Source organism: Pelophylax lessonae (genome assembly GCF_965119305.1).
Source record: "Pelophylax lessonae genome assembly, chromosome: 7".
Classification (NCBI taxonomy): Eukaryota; Metazoa; Chordata; class Amphibia; order Anura; family Ranidae; genus Pelophylax; species Pelophylax lessonae.
In genome coordinates, this window is record NC_138774.1 from 237,637,265 (window position 1) to 237,659,500 (window position 22,236).

The following is a 22,236-nucleotide window of genomic DNA, read 5'->3' on the forward strand; positions in this document are numbered from 1 at the left end:
GGCACTCTCAGTGCCTCCTATCACATTATTTCCGGGTGATTTCCATCTACCTAGATAGAAGAAACACATATAGGTGTGTTTCCCTTTAAGACTGATGCTGTCATCACTCAGCGCCGGACTAGATGGCTATTTAAATCGCCGGTTCTCACTCACATGTGTTCGTTCAAACACCCTTACCTGGATGCTAACTTGGCTTGAAGCTTTCATGCTTGCAAGCATACCTCGCTGACGGAACCTCGCTGCGCTGATCCCTGTATCCCGCTTCCGGATCATCCGCTCCTCCTGAACCAACCTTCGGCTGTATTGCTATTAGTGCTAAGTACCCCGCAGGGGAACCCTCTATAAACTTATACTAAGCTTACATTATCTAGCTCTGCATAGTAAAGACTATTTATCACATCTGCATATCTAGATTGCTAGCTCTTAAGACTACTGCTACTTATTCCTGCACTGGGTTGATCTCTCTTGTATGTCCACCTGCTACTCTGTCATCTGCTACCATACATAATTGCTAAACCTACCTGCATCCATCTGCTACTCTCTTACCTTCAAGTGTCTGTCACCTACCACCTCCACTCAACCTGTCTCTTAAATCTTCATCACTGTGTTACTACATACATAAAGTCACTCTAGGAACCAGCTTGTTGAGTGTGTGTATTTACTAGCTGAAGTAAGACCTTCCACACATGATGAGTCATTGAGGTTGGGAATGGTATCTCAGCATCTCTCTTACATGACTACTGAAGTGGAATATTTCTGCAGCTGAAAATCCACACCATACATGAAACGCAGGAGCGTTACAGATTGAACGAACCTACAAATGGATTCAGCAGAAATAACCACTCAGGTGACACAATTAAAACAGCAAGTAACTGGGTTAATACACGCACTTGCTGAATTAAAAGAAGACAATCAGGCTCTGTCGCAGCAGGTAATTAGACTGACACAACTTACCTCTGCTCAGTCCTCTGAACCCAAAATAAATCCTCCTTTGGTATTTACAGGCGATCGCAAAAAATTTCGCGAATTTAAAAACGCATGTGAGTTACTTTTCTTGTTAAGACCCCGTACCTACCTTACTGATCATATTAAGGTTTGTACTATTATTTCTTACCTAACAGGCGATCCTCGGGCCTGGGCAGACTCTCTTTTTGAGAAAAACGACCAGCTTCTTAGCTCCTATGCCTTGTTTCTAGCAGAACTTACTAGCCTATATGATGATCCCAATAGGCAGAGTACTGCCAATTTTCAATTAAGATCCTTGAACCAAGGTGGGAGACCTGTGGAAGACTTTGTCGCAGAATTCAAGAGATGGACCCTTGATTCAGAATGGAATGATGCATCTCTGAAAACCCAATTTAGGCTTGGCCTATCAGAGGCTGTTAAAGACGAGCTGGCCCGAGCGGATCTGCCAAAAACCCTGGATGCATTGATACAACTCAGTATCACCATAGATAGAAGACTACGAGAAAGGAAGTCTGAAAAAATGGGAATGCCATTATCCAGTTCTTCTCGGATTTCGGCCGTTGACCCCATTCCTAAACCTGCTCCAGGTAACCACAGACCCCGGCTACCTAGGGAAAATAGGAAACCAAATAAATATGGTGATCCTGCCTGGTCATGGTCCAAGCCTGCCTTAAACAGTCAGCCTTGTCACTCTGACACATCCCATTTGAACCCTGATCCTACAGAGATGGATGAAGAGCCTATGGAGATTGGTGCCGTACATACTAAGTTGTCCTTACAAGAAAAAAGAGATCACAGGAGAATCTGTGGCCTTTGTTTTTATTGTGGTGAAGGAGGACATTTCATTACATTCTGCCCAATCAGACCCCATAGGCCTAAGGCTCTCCCAATGGAGGCCAGGCGAATCCGAAGGGTCTTCCCTGAAAAACAGTCTGGAAATTACCAAGGCTGTTGCCAGCCCTGTCCCCGTTCTATATCAGAAAAGGACACCCAGAAATTGGCAGATGTTGGTATAGATACTCCTATTTTTGCAAGCACATTTTTAGCTTCCAATGAAAACATTGAGATTCTTGCACCTGACTGCGTACGCGCTTCTAATGGCACGGTGGTATGTAGGAAGGATCTGAGGATGTTTGAAGAAGCATTGGTTGCTAGGACTACTAGGATTACTTCGGATGGTTATGCGTCCGATTCTAGTGAGGGGTTCATGTAGCAGACACCCTAACAACAAGTGATCCGATTTTCATATCGGCAACAAGTGATCCGATTCTCAGATCGGTTACCAACCTGATCCGATTTTCATATCGGCAACAAGTGATCCGATTCTCAGATTGGTTACCAACCTGATCCGATTCTCATATCGGCAACAAGTGATCCGATTCTCACATCGGTTACCAACCTGATCCGATTCTCATATCGGCAACAAGTGATCCGATTCTCACATCGGTTACCAACCTGATCCGATTTTCATATCGGCAACAAGTGATCCGATTTTCATATCGGCAACAAGTGATCCGATTCTCACATCGGTTACCAACCTGATCCGATTTTCATATCGGCAACAAGTGATCCGATTCTCAGATCGGTTACCAACCTGATCCGATTCTCGTATCGGCAACCAGTCTTATCCGATTCTCGTATCGGCAACCAGTCTTATCCGATTCTCGTATCGGCAACCAGTATTATCCGATTCTCATATCGGCAACCATTTTTTTTTTCCCGATTTTCATATCGGAAACCAGTCTCATCCGATTCTCGTATCGGCAACCAGTCTTATCCGATTCTCGTATCGGCAACCATTTTTTTTTTCTCTTCCCGATTTTGGATCATCCGCTCCTCCTGAACCAACCTTCGGCTGTATTGCTATTAGTGCTAAGTACCCCGCAGGGGAACCCTCTATAAACTTATACTAAGCTTACACTATCTAGCTCTGCATAGTAAAGACTATTTATCACATCTGCATATCTAGATTGCTAGCTCTTAAGACTACTGCTACTTATTCCTGCACTGGGTTGATCTCTCTTGTATGTCCACCTGCTACTCTGTCATCTGCTACCATACATGATTGCTAAACCTACCTGCATCCATCTGCTACTCTCTTACCTTCAAGTGTCTGTCACCTACCACCTCCACTCAACCTGTCTCTTAAATCTTCATCACTGTGTTACTACATACATAAAGTCACTCTAGGAACCAGCTTGTTGAGTGTGTGTATTTACTAGCTGAAGTAAGACCTTCCACACATGATGAGTCATTGAGGTTGGGAATGGTATCTCAGCATCTCTCTTACATGACTACTGAAGTGGAATATTTCTGCAGCTGAAAATCCACACCATACATGAAACGCAGGAGCGTTACAAATAGCTGTGAAAAACCCTGGCTATTTCAGTTGTTGTATGTACTATCTCCTTTTTTTCATTTTCAATTTTCTCTATATAATTTATCACCTTTTTTTATTTAGGATTCTTCCTAGATGTTTTCCAGGTTTTTTCCCCCATTTACACCTTTCTGTAGCCACTCTTTTAAAAACCTGTCTTGTTTCCTGTTCTATTACCTCTTTTAGCTTCTCCCTTTTTACTACCAGGGCACCCTGTATCTTTTTATCTGCCTTCTTTTTATGTTGTTGTTCTAACTCCTAGATTTCTGATATTATTTTTTTCTTATTTGCCCCTATGGAGATTAGCATGCCCCTAATATAAGCTTCATGGGCTTCCCATATTGTGACTTCTGTGGCACCTAGGGTTTCATTTAACTGAAAATATTGTTCTATTTCTTTTTTTATTTTGTTTAACACCTCTTCCAAGAAAGAATTTTAAACAACTTACAAGCACGCAGAGTCCAGGTGAGAAACATATGCTATTAGTTTCAGGGTAACTGTGTCTGGGGGACATTGACATCTGATGGGCAACAACACCACAACACAACACAACCAATCCCTGAGAGATCCCAAGAGGCGCCTCCAGGGTATTGAAGAAAGGGGTTTGATCCCCATCTATTACCCAGAGCTTGCTGGGATAAAGAAGGCTGGACTTGATGCCCTTGTCCCAAGGATGCTTGCAGATCTCCATGTATGATCTGCAGATTTAATGAATCTTATTGGGGAAGAGTACCATCTTTGAGTTTTCATACTGCATGTCTAACTTGGTTCTAGAAACCAGCAGGACAGTCACAGTAGGTAAGCAGGAGAAGTAAGAAGGGCCATGGTGATGCCCCTGGGGTGGGAGGCATATAGGGGACTATATGGGCCCGTTCCAGCACGAAGGTTGATCGCATATTAGAAAGTTTAGAGAGCCTGGTCAGTAGCTGTTTGTCGAACTCCAAGTTTGGTCCCCTCTGCTCAGTCAGGCAGGCCAAGGATTCTGATGTTGTTTCTTCGGAGCCTATTCTCCATATCAGTGGCCTTCTCCTTGAGTGCCTTGACCTGGAGCTGGAGGGCATTGAGTTCCCTGAAGTCTGACGGAACTGTGCCTTCCATCTGCAAGATGTGATCCTCTACTTCGGTTAGGTGGGAGAACTTTTCTAGATGATGACGGATTAGACAGGACAGGGGTCAGTGGCCAGAAAGTCTATCTTAGAGGTAATTATCTCTTTGCATTTTGTAATCACAGCTTGCATGTCCACACTTGAGGGGCTGTCCGCTTTACCATCCCCCATGCAGGCCTGGGTGCCGACCAATATGGCTTCAGCTGGAGACTGCGTGGTCAAGACAGCCACCATAAGAAAAGAGTGGGGAGTACTAGCCCGGGCCTGAGTAGTGTGCGGGTTGCACAGAGAAATCTAAACAGCTGGAGATGGAGCATGGGCACACAGGAGACCTGATGCTTAGTCCCTGGGGTGAAAAAAGAGGAAATCAGCGCTCAAGCAACTGGTCTTGTTCACATCCCAGCCACACCCTGTTTATTGGAAATTTGTTGGATAATCTACTATTGTGGTGTCAAAATGTATTATAGATCGGCATATTTTGTTTACAGGATTGGAGTTGAGCTTTAATTTTTTTCCTAGATACTTCCTAGGCAAGCTGTCAAATGCTCTCAGTCAGGACCCTTTCTCCAGGCTCATTTTCTGGAGCAGCAATTCTCAGCCAGGGTTCCATGAAACCCTTGGGTTCCTCCAGAGGTTGCTTAGGGTTTCTTTGAGCTGTGGCTGATTGGCCTCCCACCTGATCATGTCTGCGTAATTCTGGGGTCAACACCACTTGGCAGAGCTAGCAATGTTTCACCAATAGTCCTTTTAACTGTCTGCTATGGTGGCAGTCTCACCACCATTGGGGGTGGGGGCATTCTACCCATTGGCCACCAGCATAAACGGCATTCTTCCCACTGAATTGATTTTAGCAGGGGTTCCCCGGAACCTTAAAATTACTTCAAGGATTCCTCTGGGGCAAAAAGGTTGAGAAAGGCTGTTCTAGAGTAACACACAAGAAATGTATCTCCCTACATGTCTGCAGTATTGCATTTTACAAACCTTGAGATCTAGCGAGCTAGCTCAGGATACATTAACATTTTTTTCTAGCAGCCATGAATGCTTTTTTTGTTAGAGGTCAGGAAAGACAGAGTGCTTCTCACGCCCCCATGCCCTCTTCTAAAAAGTGCCATCTCACCAGTGGCATCACTGACCCTTCATACATTTCAAGGACAATGCCTTAGAGCAAAACAAAAAAGCAACTGCAAACTTCACATCTGTAAAATTTAATGTAATGATAATATAAGGCACAGTACCTTCCATTCTCCTTTCTTCTTAACCTTCCTGATCACATCATGCATGATCTCTGTAACATAAAGTAGCATTTTTTTAATTATCATAAAACATTTCAACTCAAAAGTCAGATTTTTTTACTTAACATGCTTATAGGAAACAAAATAATAAAGAATTTATTGCAAACATAATCCAACACTGAAAGAGTGAAGAACTACGCACAACTGGGCAATATGTGCATGGTCACGATAAATAGCACCTATATAGATTTTAAATAATGCTGTCACCCATGTAAACATTTCAGTGATTTTTCTAACTTCTGTTTCAATACATTTTTAGCAAAAGTTTTCAAAATTAAAAATAAAGATGTCCAGGGTGTAGACAATGCTACACATAAATAAGCTAAAGGGCCACCTGTAAGTCCATGGCTACACAATCAATATTGTAGCTAAAGACTTTTGTCAACTATTCACTACTAGTCAACTACGTAATCAGTTGCCTCATTGAACTATTGTCATTTAAAATTAAACAAATTAATTTAAACTTAATTAAATGTAATTTTACAATCAATGAATTTAGTGTGTGGATATCACCAGATATGAAAAATAATAAATATAACCAGAGGAACACAATGAGCTGTGAACAGCACTACATGTGATGCAGATTTTTTGGAGATATGCTAACATATGCCCCCATTCCTTCATTCTGGACTCCCTATGTCTCAGAACCTCTACCCTACAATTTTAAAACAGCTGGGATTACTGCAGCAATGCCGTATCTAATAATTATCAGAACACATTTACATTTTAATGTACCAGCTGAGAACTTGAAGATCTGTTTGCTGTTTATCAGGAATTTACATATATACTGTATATATTTTATATATTTGACACAACTTGCTAAATAAATGTCTAGTAGAAGTGCCCAAGTATCACCTGGATGAATTATACAACCAACAAAATTCAGCCCCATACTACTTTCCCAACAGCAGCTGCAAGGACTTCACCTGCATTGTTTGGTAGGGGGCTTTGTGAACCATATCCTATTGTTCTCTAGAGATAAAAATGGTACCTGAGGGCATATGCCGTACATACACACTGCTCATAGAATATTAGCATGCATGTCTATTTACTTAATGGGGAAGAAAAGATTTCAATATACAGTAACACAGTTGACAGATTCAAACACAGTGCATTACTATCTTGTAGAAGCATAAATTATTCCAGAAATGTTTTTTTCTTCATGTTTTTTTTTTACTTGTTCTTTGTTCTTTTCCTTCAATTGTAGGTATGGGCTGCCACCATCCCTATATATTCTTCATGGTCAACCCTACAAAAAGCTCCATTACAATAATCCACTAAAATAAAGGATAAAAAGCCACGTCTGCTTTTTTCTATACGTTTTCTTAATGGGGTGTGCTCCTAATTTTAGGTACAAGAATTAATACTGTCAAGACTCCCAATTTTGGCAGGGCCAGAACATGGTGGCATGTTTTGGGTCACATATGGCACTTTTCTACTGCAAGTACCGGCTCAGCTCTACTTGGCCCTGCTTGGTTTTCCACTGCATAGTACCGCATGGTACGGTGTTGGAACGGTTCGGTACGGTTTGGTATGGTTTGCTTTTCCACTAAAGTAGTACTAAAGTAAGTGGGTGGGATAGTGGGTGGGATAACAACGATTCTCTGACCAATCAGTGGCTAGTAGTGACAAACAGTCAGCTGCATGCAAAGGATTGTGGGATATGGAACCGGTATGGTACCTCTTCGAACCACAATTGAGGTGGTACTGTTTTAGCGAGCTGTACCGTTCGGTTCCATGTAGTGGAAAAGCGCCGCCGTACCGTACCGTACCTAACCGTTCCTACACCGTACCATGCGGTACCAGCAGTGGAAAAGCACAAAAGCGAGCCGAACCGTTCGGTTCCATGCAGTGGAAAAGCACCTTTGGAAAGATATGAATAATCAAGCTTGATGATATCACAAACATAGAACAAAAAGTCGAATGGCCATTGCACTGTGTTCGTAGGTATCAGAAACAGTAAACTGTAAAAAAATATCTGTATTTACTGAATCTGAACTGAATTTATCTGTATTTACAAAATGGTCATATTTTAGTTCTCTTTAATAATTATGTTTCACTAGGTCCCATTTTGTACAAGGCACAGAGACTAAAGAATATGCCATGGTAAAATTTGTGCTCAAAAATATGTTGGATATTTACCACAGATCTCACATAATGCAGAGAGGTATAGGCACAAGACATCATATAATACACAAATATTGAGCATTAGGAGATTGGCAATATAACCCAGGCTTTGATGAGTTGTGTGCTAACACCATCATATTTGTAGTGTCTATATGCTTCTGTGTGGATCAGTGGTTCTCGACCTAATTGACACAAGGACCTGGGCAATTCTTCCAAAACTTTCAATGCCCTAACAGTAAAAAAAAGTTATAATAACATCATAAAAGTATGGGAATACACAAAATGTATTGGTATGCTGGGAGACTCTGGATGGGCTGGGTGTCATTGTGCGAGGATAGGGGTTCTAAAGGAGTTTTTGCTCCTAAGATCTATGGCAACTGTGGGGGACTGGATCTCTGTAGAGAGCTGTGGGTTTCTTCATAAAGCTAAAGGCATTCCAGGGGAAAAGTGGGAAACTGGTGTGCACTGTGGGGACTGGGGGCACTGTGGGATACTGTTGGAGGCTGGGGCACTATGGGGGGCTGGAAGTTCTGTAGCAAGCTGGGGGCACCGCAGGAGATTAGGGGACACTTTGGAAGCTGAGGGCTGTCAGGGGGCCTCAGGACACTGGTAGGTTAGGTGCATGGTGGACCACTATGGGAGGTTAGGTGGCACTATGGAAGCTGGGAGGCACTATGGGAGGTAGGAGATCTGCAGTAACCTTAGGACTGGGTGGAGGAAATCTAGTGACTAGCGAAGCCACAGGCTTATACTGTTACTTCCAATGTTTCTAAGGTCTTGATAAATACACTGTTATCATGTGCCAGAGATGTGTAGTTATAAAAGACACAAAAGCCACATAACAAAAATGCTTACATTTAAAAAAAGCACACTACTCCAAATAACAACTGTGTACTGTCCATGAATTTACTGACGGGTGGCTACCCTGCAGGTCGCAGTTCTGGAAAGACCCTGCTAGAGCACAGGATTAGGTAAGTATTTTTGCTTCTTATTCAGAAGCCCTAGACTTAATGAGCATTCAACCCTTGAAATGTGTTGTCCCAAAGCCCTGGACAGCAGTATAAACCCAAGGAAGAACTGAATAACAATTCTCATACTGCAAGCCATTGGGAGTGGAACAGCCAGGTAAAGCCTGGTCCAGACTATCAGTTTTTCTTTTTTCATTCAACCCAGTGGTCTGAACAAAAAAAAAAAACTGAAGAGATCAGAAGGAGATCCTGTATTAACAATCTGATGTTAGTACAGCGATCTCCCCCCCCCCTTCTGACAGGGAGATGCCGCCCTGCCAGAACACATTGGTCAGCACTCTCAGCCATTGGCTTTTTCGGCCATGCCTCTTCGACAGAAGCCGTACATTCCCCCGGCTTCTTTCAGTCTGGTTGCCGTACAAACGGACCGAATGGCAGACACTTTCTTTGGAACGGCCAATATTCGGCCTGTGTGTATGGCCCTTAAGAGATTTAACATTTTCATTTTGGACTTAGCCTTCAAGGAATGAACTAAAATGATAAAAGGTGTGCTTTTGTATGAGGTTTATATCAGATCTCCACATCCAAAGCTAAACATTTTTCCCCTGGAGAAACTTACGGTGTAGTGAGCACAAAACAAAGGAAGGGGCCCTATTTAAGTGATTAATTACTGCGTCCTTTGAGTACAAGCTGATTACCTACTTACAATCTGTCACTGCTGAGATTGTGGGAGGGTAATAGAATTCCAAAGACCAGACTCCACAACAACTGTTTCCTTTCGGCCTTCATTATTAACTCATCCTGATTTCTATTGGCTGTCCCAATTATTTGAAGGTTTGTCCCTGGAAAGGCCACCTATTTTCAGGACCATTTATTAATTTATACAGTGACAATTCTGCAGCACTCTAGGACTTAACAAACCCATTCACATTAATTCCTGGGAGAATACAGCCTATTTTCTCTGCCATGGTAACCCAAACATGCTATAGTCAATTCAAATTGGAAAGAAGATGATTACAAAAGATGTCTCTTTTAGGACAATGGACAATAAGATATGTCCCAGAAATTCTCCTGCATTCATGGAACCCTGAGATTGAAGCTGGCCATAAAAGGTGAGATTTTCATTTGAAAAGCCCTTACAATGTAATCCAAGCTTCCTCCCTGCCTTTCCAATCAGAGAATGCTTTGCATTAATTCAGAAAATGCAAGCCATTTGTCATAGTCAGAGGTCAGTCTCAGAGACCTATAGCTATAGCAGAAGAGAGGCTCCCACCGACCAGCAAAATAAATACACAAGCAAGTCACCCTGGTGGCGGATGACACGGCTCATCCAGGAGAAGGGGTCTAAGCACTAACCGGTGTTCACCAGAGCTCCTGATGGTGAGATGATTTGCTGCGTGCTAGCGCCAGGTCGCAATCCTCAGGATCGCCCCACCAGGAGGTGAGCAATCCAGGGTCTGATGGCAGATGGAACAGGTTGGGAGCTAGTGGAAGTGTAGTCAAGGAACAATCCAAAATTTGGTAACATGTGGTAGTGAAATATGGACAGCAGCAAGATGCACAATATTTGCTGGAGAGAGCACAAAAATCTGGCAAACAGGAAGTGCAGAGACATGGCTTAAATCAGGAAGTTCATGGGAGGAGCAAAGGGTACAAGGCTCACCAGAAGCAAGACACAAAGCAAGGATGTCCAAGGAATCAGGCTGAGACCTGTCCAGCACCTTAGGTGGGACAGTTAAAAGAAGCACAGCCAGAGACACCACAGAGGTACAAGGTTTAGAATCGCATCCTGACAGCATTCTCTGAATGGTGCCCATGCTGAGAGGCCGAACTCCTGTATTCTAAATGCACCAGGGCAGCACAGGACCCACAAGCAAGTGGAGATCACTGGAGTAGCAGTGTCTACTTCAGTGATTTCCAGCTGCCAGGGGCATCAGCTACGTATGGTATATACTGTAGTTACATGGGTCCTTGGTGTGATGGCAACATATACTCTAGCTTAAGGTGACAACACAGGAGCACAACTTGGGAGTGGAGGTGGGAGACAAAGCCCTGTCACTCTATAACAGGAGGGATCACCAGCTATTTTAATAAAAGCTGCAGATGAAAAAATATTGAAAATTAAATTTTGGTATTGTTTTACATACAATTTAAGCTTGCCATAGATGAGTAAGAAAATGAATGAAAATTCGAACAAAAATTGAAACATTCTTTCAATATAGCATTCGATGGGCCAGTGGTTCCATCAGAAATTTTCCTGCGAACTTCAATTTTTTTCTGATCGTTTTCAACATTAAACTTTTTTTTCTCTGATTGATTTTTACTACTACCCCTACAGCTTATGCGCATTTCACTTAATTTTTACATATTTGAAAATCGTTTATTTAAAAAAAAAATACATTTCCACCATGTTTGTTCCTTCATTTTAAAACAGAAAATTGACTGCCGCATTAAGCACGCTAGCCATACGGAATTCAAATAATTGGTCTACCAACTTGATTTCTGTCCAGAAATGGCCAGCTTCATGTGGCCAGCTCATTCAGAATGTATCTTTTGTGAACAGCTGAGCAAATAAAAGCAGGCGAGGATGACACACTGCAAAGAGACCTTACAATGAGTTTTTACCAGGAATTTATCTCTTTTGTTTTTATAGCAAACTAGTTCTTTTCCAGCCTGCCTAATATAAAAATATATTAACCTACCTATGTACAATTATCTTAAAGTGGACTTGTCACTAAATACCACATTGTAAATGAATCTGCTGAGTACACACGGTCAGAATATATACCGGTTCAGCAGGAGCTGGCTGACATTTGGACCATGTGTACAGCTGTCTTTCTGACAGAAGCCGGTCTAGAGATCTGCTTGTGTTGAAGGGACCTGCTGGAAAACCAGCATCCGATCAGTGCTCACAGCCAATGGCTGCAAGTGCTGATTAGTGTATTCTGGTAAGGAACAAAAATGCACAGTTGGAGAGTTTGCTGCACTAGCATCGCTTAGTTAGTACAGCAATCTCTCTGCTTCTTTTTTTGTTCAGCCTGCTGGGTTGAAAAAAAACAAAAAAACTAAATGTGTGTACCAGACTTAAAGCATTTTTCACCTCAAAACTTCATATTCCTGATATGTGCCTGCTGTACCATGTACTTGTATGAAAAAGTATCCTGTTCTCTTTGTATTGCTTCCTGTGTGAAATACCTGGTGTTCCTGCCAGTCCCTTGGCTTTACTTTTAAAAACTGACCACACTAAGCAGGAGAACACACCGTGGTACAGTTCTCTAGCTATCCCAGGAACTCAGTGTACTCTCCTCCAACGATCAGACTTGTCCTGACACCCCCCCGCTGCACAGCCATTCACTGGCAAGCTCAGTGTGCTGCTCCTTCTCCTCCCCCAGGCTTGTGATCACTTCTAAAAAAGGAAAAAAAAGGTATTTATATTGTTTTTTGTATCTATACAAAAAGTTTTGCCTTTCATTTCTATTATAAACGGAATGGGTTGTTTTACAAGGTGATCGTTTACAATCACTTTAAGGCTTAGGTCAGCTTTACTAAATTGAAATGAATGTTTCGATGCTATGGTGAAAAAAAATGTTACTCCCATGCCCCTTCTAATTTCCAGGCAGGCAAAATCACAGGGTCTCTGACATTTAAGAGCATTGTGGGTTTTTTTATGCATTTGAAGTGTTACTAGAACCTGCATTCATTATATCTGGTCTTCCACAGTACATAGAACATGGAAATGCAATTAGTTTAGTAAATATAAACTGCTAAATACCTTTTCTCATCAGCTGTATATAGCAATTAGAGCAATCTTGTATCAATGAGTGCTGGTAGTTTTCATTTCTCCCACGATTGTCCTATCAGGCTTCAAGACCCTTAATTCTCTGTCTGAACATGTCTGGGCAGTACTGATTGGCCCTGTGCTGATCACATGTACACTCCCAAGAAAAAAAAAATCATCCATCAATCAAGATGTGACATCCCACCCACTGTGTTCTTTTTAAGTTACTGGGTATGGAGGAGGAGGGAGGGACTGGGCTGTCTTTTAGGATCTGTGTACACACCCAAATGTGTGATGTTAATAATACCATGTGACCTGAATAGCTCAGCTAAAACCAGGAAGTGTTCTCTGAGAAATAGAGACCAAACTGAGCATGTGCAGCTGAACTACACTTATTGTGCTTATCTGGACTTGTCCAGTGTGAACATGCAGGAGGGGGAGGATCTGGGCATACAGGATCACACAGCCTTTTTACACAATGCAGAGGATTAATCTCTTAAGTTACACTGTGAGTATAACAAGCATGCTATTCTGCATCTATAGACAGATTTTACACTTGTGGGTTTAGTAACACTTTAAGGACAGCAAACAGGCTACTGTTTTTGAACAGATTTTGGGGCATATTTACATTTGTTTTTCTAACAAAAATGACACTCACAAGATGTGAATGTTTTTTTCTTCTTTTTTTTTTACAAAAAAATTGCAAATGAAAAAAAACAAACCCGTCCAGAATAAAAAAATAAACAGCCTGGCATGTTGGGCATGCAAGCTAGTTTCTCTAAGTAAGCACACCCTTACCATTGTGTTACCATCGCTAAGTGCCGGTTCACACTTATGCGCTTGTACTGCGAATGCTATGCGTTCTAAATAGTCTCCAATCGCATGCATTTACAAAATTCATTGAATTCGTGACACTCGTTCACATCTATGCGTTGCGATCCAGATGCGAATGTGATGCGATGATAAAAAGGGTCTTGTGCGAGTTTACAGAGTTGCGTTGCGAATTTAGTCTCCATAGACATCAATGTAAATCGGTCTGGACTCGCATTATCAGTTCAGATATGTGCGAATTCTTATGTGCGAATTTTTATTTTTTGTTTGATTTTCCCCTCAGCTCCACCCCTCCTGAGCTTAATTAACATAATCAACGCAATAAAATTTTCATTACAATCGCGCTGGTACTATTGAAAAACACAAGGGAAACTCGCACTGCAAATTCGCATTGCAAGCGCAAGCGCATAAGTGTGAACCGGCACTAAAGCCCTTCAAGCATTGGGAAAACTTTTTCAGATGGGCCCCCAAAAGGACATACTCCTCCCAAAGCATGGGTGACTCCCCAGAGTTTTCTGCCACACGGCCAGCTAAGATTTTCACTCCTACAGGTCCTTTCACAGCTAAATGGCAAATGAGGTTTATTTCGATAAATCTAAGTTATCCACCTAAGAACAGAACACTTAGAAGTATCATACAATCTGGGGGAGTATGTAAGCAGGTGGATGCCAAATGCTTGTCTTTTATTAAAATCCTCTATTGTTTTTCAGTTGATGTCTATGATTAGATTTGTGTGTTATAATATTGCATTGTTTAGTTGTGCTTGCCCTGCCTTCGGTGGTACTCGGTAAGGGCTAACTCCGCTGGTCAGCTTTTTGGGGAAGTACTGCCTCTGCTGGAGCAAACACATAAAAAGGAATTAATTCACCTATTGGGGGGGCGCCGTAGTTAGCAAGACCCCCTACGGTATGATTCCAGGTCTCCCCATTCAAGGAACAGAATGGTGCTAAGGATGTGATGCTCTACTTTGCACGTGACCACCCCTTGTCATGGTTCCAGGAGTATGTACTCTTGTCTAAAGACTTTCTCACCTATCAAAGGTATAACTACTGTATGGGGCAATCAGGAGAACCATTGGACTAGCTAAGGAGCAGGGAGAAGATGGTATACAGGAATGTGTATTGAAGACACTTTTGTTGAACTGTTCATTTGCTACTCCTAACACTTCAGTAAAGAACATTTATTGTTATTTAATTTGGCTTGGACTGAAGTTACTTGAAGTTACTTGAGGACCTTAAAGGGGCACAATGCATGTATGGCATATCAGAAGAACAGGGATTAAAAAGGGGACAGGAAGAGAAACAGAAATCAGAGGAGGCTGTATTGCCGTTGCTAAGGATTACAGTTGTAATGTTGAGTACAGAAGCAACCAACAGGGCGGGAAGCCATGTGACTTGGCAAAGGTGACGGAAGGCTCTGATAGTGAAGGAACCTGTGTGCTTAAGCTCCTTCCCTAGTGATCAAAACCCCAATGCTCAGTCAGACTTGTGGCAAGGAATGTCTTAGGGACCCAGCCTGGAAGTCACGGAAGACAGAGTGAGGTTTTGGGAAAAAAAATAAGGACAGGATATGTAGAAGAGTTCAGATTTCTAGTGTTCAAGTGTATAATATGAATCAATGTTACTGGGAGTGAAGTGATGGGTGACTGGGCTGGTGGAGTGTGGTATAGGCGCAGTGGTACCGACTCAGAAATATTGCACAATACAGAGAGAAGAGCTATCAAGTATATTGTTAAACTGTTATCCATAGCGTATAAAGTGTAATGAGTTAAATAACTGTGCCACAATTTACAAGGTTTTGAAGCATCGAGAAGCATCACTTTTAAGTTGAAATGCTGCTTAATGCCAACTTTGCCATAATTGGCAGCCTCAGCCTGCCGTTGGGGACAATAGCGAGCGCTCTCACTGAGGCCCCACTTGAGCGCGTTAAGCCCCACCCACAAGTACATCCAGATAAGTCGAAGATAAAGGGGGTATATGTTTCTTGGTAAATCGTGGATCTATTAACAGCATGCAATGCTAATTTGTGGCCTTTAAAGCAGCCTTTCCCAACATTTTTACCCCAGACGAAGCCCTAAAATAATTTTCTGGGGGAACAATTACTTAATCCAATTCATTGGGGGTCAATATGAACAATCCCAACCTTAAAGACAGCTAAAAAGATCATTGGTTTCATGCTGCTGGTTCTGCCAAATGGTATTGGCCCTGGAACTATGCAGGCTTCATCAGATGGGAGGCTAATCAGCCAAAACTAAAGAAACACCTGGCAACCTCACAAGGAACCCAGGGTTATCATGGAACCCTGGTTGAAGGTGGGTGTTCTAGAGCAGTCTTTTTCAACCAGGGTGGCTTGAGGTTTCTTCAGGGTTGCCTTGGTAAAATACCTAAAAATTGTCCAAACATTGTATAGATGAAGCCTGCCTTTCAGGTTACACAAAGCCACAGGTTCTCATTGTGCACCATTACAACCTTCCAGCTGCCGGCGTCCTAACGACCAATGGCATCATCAGTTTATATGGAGGATGTCAGTTGCCTGCATAGCATCCTTGTATCCCCCTCCCCTGCCCCTCTACATCAGCACTGGGGTTACATTAGCTGAGTGATGGAGAAGAGAAACATTAGAATACTAGTCAGTACCATATTGCAAAAATGTATTTGCTTTGGAAGAATAAATCCCCTCTAACATTGGGTGTCCTACTTGTGTGGATGTTGCTGCATTATGTAAAATTATTGTAAAATTAGAACATTTTAGAATGGGGTGCCTCAAGACTGTCCATAATTTTAAAGAGTGCCTTGACTGAAAAAAAGGTTGAGAAACACTGTTCTAGAGCAAGCAAGGTGCTTTCTTGTATCAAAAGAGGTATAGGCTCCATAAAGAGTATCATATATTTGATCTTGTACAAAACTATTAGTAAGTTCCGTTTTGGGCACCAGTTCACAAAAGGGATGTTGTGGAAATATGCAACTGATTTATTAAGGGATATGGAGGACCTCAGCTATAAAGAAAGATTAACAGTACTGAATTTATTCTCCCCTTAGAAGACGTGATAAAGGGAAGATATGATCCCCCCTGTATACAGTAAATATATAAACAGTCTATATAGTAAACTTGGTGCAAAGACAATCAAACTCCTTGTTACTGAAAAAAAGAGATTTAACTTTCACACACAAAAAAGATTCTTTACAGTAGGAGCGCTGAAAATATAGAATAGACTTCGACAGAAGCCATCTCTGGCCAACTCAGTAGATGGCATTGAAAATGGCTGGATGTGTTTAGAAAATGAACAAAAAATAATTGACTATACTCATAAAATCCAGACATCATCTGATTGCCTAAGGGATCGGGGTTTTTTTTCAGTCAGAGCAACCTGAAAAGTTAAACCATTCTTCATGATGGGTTTTTTTTAGTTCTTCTGGATAAGCTGCAGGCATGGGGCTCTGAGGATGCAAGGTTCCCTAACTATTGACACTACATCACCACTGAACCAGCACTAACATTGACATACTTGCAGATTCTGTATTTATATATTTTGTGCCACATACTAAACGCCTCATAGCCTTTATATTCACAGCCGCTAAAATAGCAATAGCCCGTTCCTGGCGGACTCCGGTGGTACCGATAGGGCTGCTGAAAGCCAAGCTGACCTGGATCATGATATATGAGGGGATGGTGGCCTTACTCAATGACAAAATGCACTTCTTTGAAAAAACTTCGGACCCCTGGATGAGATATCTGGCTACTCCTTCTTAGGTGAGGAGAACAGCTGACCTTTATGACCACAAAACTTAGATGTGCACCCCGATTCGGGGATAAGAGCCTTGGCGCCGACCCCTCCTTTTCCCACCGCTAATGTTCTCTTTTACTACCCATTCCCTACTGCTCTTTCCCTCTTTTCTTTATTTCTGGATCCCACTTTCTTTTTTCTTTTTGATTATAAGTTCTAATGCCTGTCACAGAGCTTTTACTGGTGGAGGACCATGGTTGGTCCGAATTTGCCCTTGACCATGGCCTCTGCCATGGCTCAGTGCACAGAAAGGTTTCTTGTGGAATGGCAGTTGGTAGATGCCTCCCCCAGTCAAGTAGGTGACATTGGGGTCGGGGGGCCGCCTTCCCTCCTGGGCGCAGTAAGCTCCCATAGGGGCGCCGGGGGGGGGGGTGGCGGGGCCCGGACTAGCCGGCCTTGAGAGTGAGGGATGGGGGGCTATACATATGTTACAGTTTAAGCCAGTATCCCACTGTTTACATTTTTTCAGTTCTATATTTTGAAGATGCTTTATTATTTCTATGTTTAATGGCCGTGACCTGACGGCATACTTTGCACTGTTGTGACTTTCTTTTTTCATGAAAATCCAATAAAAATATTGAAATATATATTTTGTGCCAAGTGTGTTTGCAATGTAGCACCTTTTTTTACTATATTCAAATTCCAAACAGAATGAAACGTAAAAGTGCATGATTCAACCTACTGAGGTCTACTTTAAACTGAAATATGAGCTTTGGGTTGGCGTGGACTCTCATTATGATTGCTCTGCTTGCCCACAGATAACAAGGTCACACAGAGAGCAAGGTCACATGCAGATTAGGGGACATCTACAAGGGTTGCTTGATAAAAGTATGCACAATTGCCTTGACTTGTACACATAAATCAACGCTAGCCAAGTGACCTAATCAATACTTTCAAAGTAAGCAAAATCTGAACTCTACAAACAATGCAAAATGTGCTAGTCTTGCCCATTTTAATCCCAAGTGCACCTGTTTATTGAGAAGCTCTTAGATCACTCACTTTGTTTCCACCCAGTCTAATTTTTATCCACCACACAGATATGTAGATCTCGACCAACATGCCTAACGCTGTGAAAACAGTGATCCCAAGACTTGCAAAAGGACCAATGCGACCAACGTGCAAGACTGGTTTGACTGTATAGATTTTGCTGCAAAAATGGAAGAGATGATTCACATTAGATGTGACAAAAAGATCCCCTACATTCATGTATGGTCAATGTTCAAGGATACTGATGTTATTATGTGTCCTAGTGCTGCTTTAGCTCCCACGCCGTAAGGAGGCGCCTACATTTTTAGGAGGAACTTAGTACACTGGTGGGACCTCAGTTAGCACCTATTGATGACCTTACTTCCTATCCCTCATGCCCCTCTCTACCATTGACCCCAACCTCCTAATTCTTCACCCCCACCTCTGTACATCTTCACCTAAATACTGGTCCCCCTGATATCTTACAGCCACAATACCCATTTAGATAGACATTTCATATCCCTTGGGAAATTCCATCTCTTTTCTGTAGGCACATACTCACTATCCAGCTATTCCAGAGCTCCTGTCCCTCTCACGCCATCTCGACCAGTCTTTCTCAACAAGGATTCCATGGATCCCCAGGGTTCCTCTGTACCTTGCCAGGGGTTCCTTAAGCAATGAGCAACTTCTCAGATAAGCAACCACTGACAACAATGATCTTATTAGCTATCTGTAATGGGGGATTCTTTCCAATTATGACAAATGTAAGCAGCATTCTTCTCAATAACCATCATGTTAAAAATTTGTGAACTGTAGATATAGCAATTATAAGCAGGGGTTCCTTGAGACCAGAAAGTTATTTCAAGAGTACCTCCATATTAAAAAAAAGCTAAACAAAGGCTGATCTAAACCATTCATAAGCTCCAGCCACCATAACCACTCCAAAGGAGTAACTATGAACAGTTTTGGTATAAGAGTACACCAAACCCTATGTCTGTTATACAGCCTGGAACAATCATACATGGCTTCACCAGAAGCACTACAAAGCGTAATACTAGAATTTCCATTGTATTCAATGATGCCTGTTCACATCTGGACATAGCGTTTCTTGAAGCTTGTCGTTTGAAAAAGTCCATGAGCTTCTTTTGGTGCAGAGTGTTTTGTCTTCAACAGACTTTAATGGTCACCATGTCACCTTGAGGAAGAAACCCTGCATGTGACTTTACACTAGTTAAAGTGTACATTATTTGCATAATAATTCTGGTGATGGCTTAACTTTCATGCTGTGGGCTATATGGCACCATCTGCTAGCAACACTACAAATACCCACCACCACCATTGTCAAACACTGGGGTGGTCACTATGTCGCCCTGAGAAATGAACCCTGCATGGACCTAAAACATTGGTTATTTACACCAAAGTGCTGATGATGACTAATTTTTCTTACTGTGGTCTACAAGGTGCCATCTGCTAGCGTCGCTACAAGCACACACCGGTCACCAAGGTCAAAGGCTGCCTATACCTACATTGCTGCATCAAAAATGTGTGAAACGCCCAAGGAAAACTCATTTATGAGAGTGTCTTTTGTCAAGTAACTAGCTTTAAATTGGCTAATGATATTAAAAAAAATTCTCAAGCCTGAAATATCTTCAAAAACATGCAAAAATGCCTGTGCAAACACTCAGCTTCCCCTGAAAAACTCATCTTCGATCAGTAATATTTTTTTCTGTGATATTTGCTGTTACATATTTTAGCTAAGCTTTGGTCATACTGTATGAACAAAGTTTTTACAAGCAGTCAGCCTTTAGCTTTCCAGGCCAACTGCAATTTCATGCATCAGAAATGCTGTCTTCTAAACATCAGGATCTTCTGCATAATAGATTATTTTTTAGATGATCAAATATTTAATGATTGTTACGGGAGATTTAAGTGGTCTTTTTAGATTGACTGAATACAGATTATTTCCACATCCATTGAGCCAAATTAGTGAATTAGTCAAATGTACGCAGTTAGTATTTATTTTCTCTTGCTTGAAAAATGCATGTTAGAAATATTTCCCTCTTACCAGCTACCAATGCAGTCTTAACATAAGATCATTTCACACTTGTCTGTCAAATTCCACCTGCTGACCTAGCGCACCTCTCATGAACGCCAGCACTGAGCCAATGCAGAATTGCACTAGCTTGTGTATGGGAGTCACCCATAAAGAGTAAACTATGGGGACTTTACTTTATGTCTATTATATTTAAATAGCATACAGGCACTACATTTGCTTAACTCTACAATGGCCAATTATTTCAGAGCCCATCAGATCAGAATCCAAGTCTACTACTCTATCTACCAGCAATGTGCACACATCACATTCTGTACCAAATCAAGCAGTATCCCTCTTTTTTAAAACTTAAATTTTGATTTTTTTGTTGTTCTGGCTTTTTAAAAAAAAAAATAAAAAAAATCAATAACCTATATTTATATATTAGCAGTTGCAGGGCAGAACTAGGCCACCCTAGGTTGTAGCACATGACATTACATATTGACTTTTATAGGTTTTAGCTAGTGGGCTAACTGCTTTTACCTATTATTAGCTACACAAAGAGTGTGTGTGACTGATGGTGACATTAGACTGTTAGCTCTGCAGGGCTGCATAAAGAGTGGTCAACTGTCATGCAATACTATTTAGGGCCAACTACCTATCTATCTATCTAGATGTAATGAGAGAAATATAGACATACTGTATATACAGCTGTGGCCAAAAGTTTTTAGAATGACACAAATATTTCATTTTCACAAAGTCTGCTTCTTCAATGTTTTTAGATCTTTTTGTCAGATATTACCATGGTATACTGAAGTATAATTACAAGCATTTCATCAGTGTCAATGGCTTTTATTGACAATTACATGACGTTTATGCAAAGAGTCAATATTTGCAGTGTTGAGCCTCCTTTTTCAAGACTTGGCATGTTGTCAATCAACTTCTGGGCCACATCCTGACTGATGGAAGCCCATTCTTGCATAATAAATGCTTGGAGTTTGTCAGAATTTGTGGGGGTTTTTTTGTTCACCTTCCTCTTGAGGATTGACCACAAGTTCTCAATGGGATTAACATCTGGGGAGTTAGCTGGACATGGACCCAAAATTTTGATGTTTTGTTCCCCAAGTCACTTAGTTATCACTTTTGCCTTATGGCAAGGTGCTCCATCATGCCGGAAAAGGCATTGTCCCTCACCAACCTGTTCTTGGATGGTTGGGAGAAGTTACTCTTGGAGGATGTTTTTGTACCGTTCTTTATTCATGGCTGTGTTCTTAGGCAAAATTGTGAGCGAACCCAGTCCATTGGCTGAGAAGCAACCCCACACATGAATGGTTTCAGGATGCTTTACTGTTGGCATGACACAGGACTGATGGTAGTGCTCACCTTTTCTGCTCCAGACAAGGTTTTTTCCAGATGTCCCAAACAATCGGAAGGGGGATTCACCAGACAAAATGACTTTACCCCCAGTCCTCAGCCGTCCAATTCCTGTACCTTGTGCAGAATATCAGTCTGTCCCTGATATTTTTTCCTGGAGAGAAGTGGTTTCTTTGCTGCCCTTCTTGACACCAGGCCATCCTCCAAAAATTTTCACCCAAATGTGCGTGCAGATCAACTCACACCTGCCTGCTGCCTTTCCTAAGCAAGCTCTGCACTGGTGGTGCACCGATCCCGCAGCTGAATCAACTTCAGGAGATGGCGCTTTCCAGACTTTCTTGGGCGCACTGAAGCCTTCTTCACAAATGCAGTGGAAATGTTTTTTATGGGATTAAGTTCATTTTCATGGCAAAGAGGGACTTTGCAATTGCAATTCATCTGATCGCTCTTCATAACATGTTGGAATATATGCAAATTGCCATCATAAAACTGAGGCAGCAGACTTTGTGAAAATGTTTGCCTATGGCTGTACAGTATCTTATATATATTTATACACTATATTACCAAAAGTATTGGGACATCTGCCTTTACACGCACATGAACTTTAATGGCATCCCAGTCTTAGTCCATAGGGT

The 22,236-nt window shown here is 41.8% G+C and overlaps 1 protein-coding gene across 2 annotated transcripts in view; it reads right to left on the minus strand.

The window, feature by feature from the left end:
* The window catches only part of LOC309560308 (syntaxin-binding protein 1), a 101,795-nt gene that overhangs the window by 72,456 nt on the left and 7,103 nt on the right, over window positions 1-22,236 (minus strand). For both annotated transcript variants that reach the window (XM_082263924.1, XM_082263923.1), the window contains exon 2: window positions 5,685-5,734. In XM_082263924.1, coding sequence (XP_082120050.1) covers window positions 5,685-5,734 — 50 coding nt within the window. The remainder of the gene's footprint in view (window positions 1-5,684; window positions 5,735-22,236) is intronic.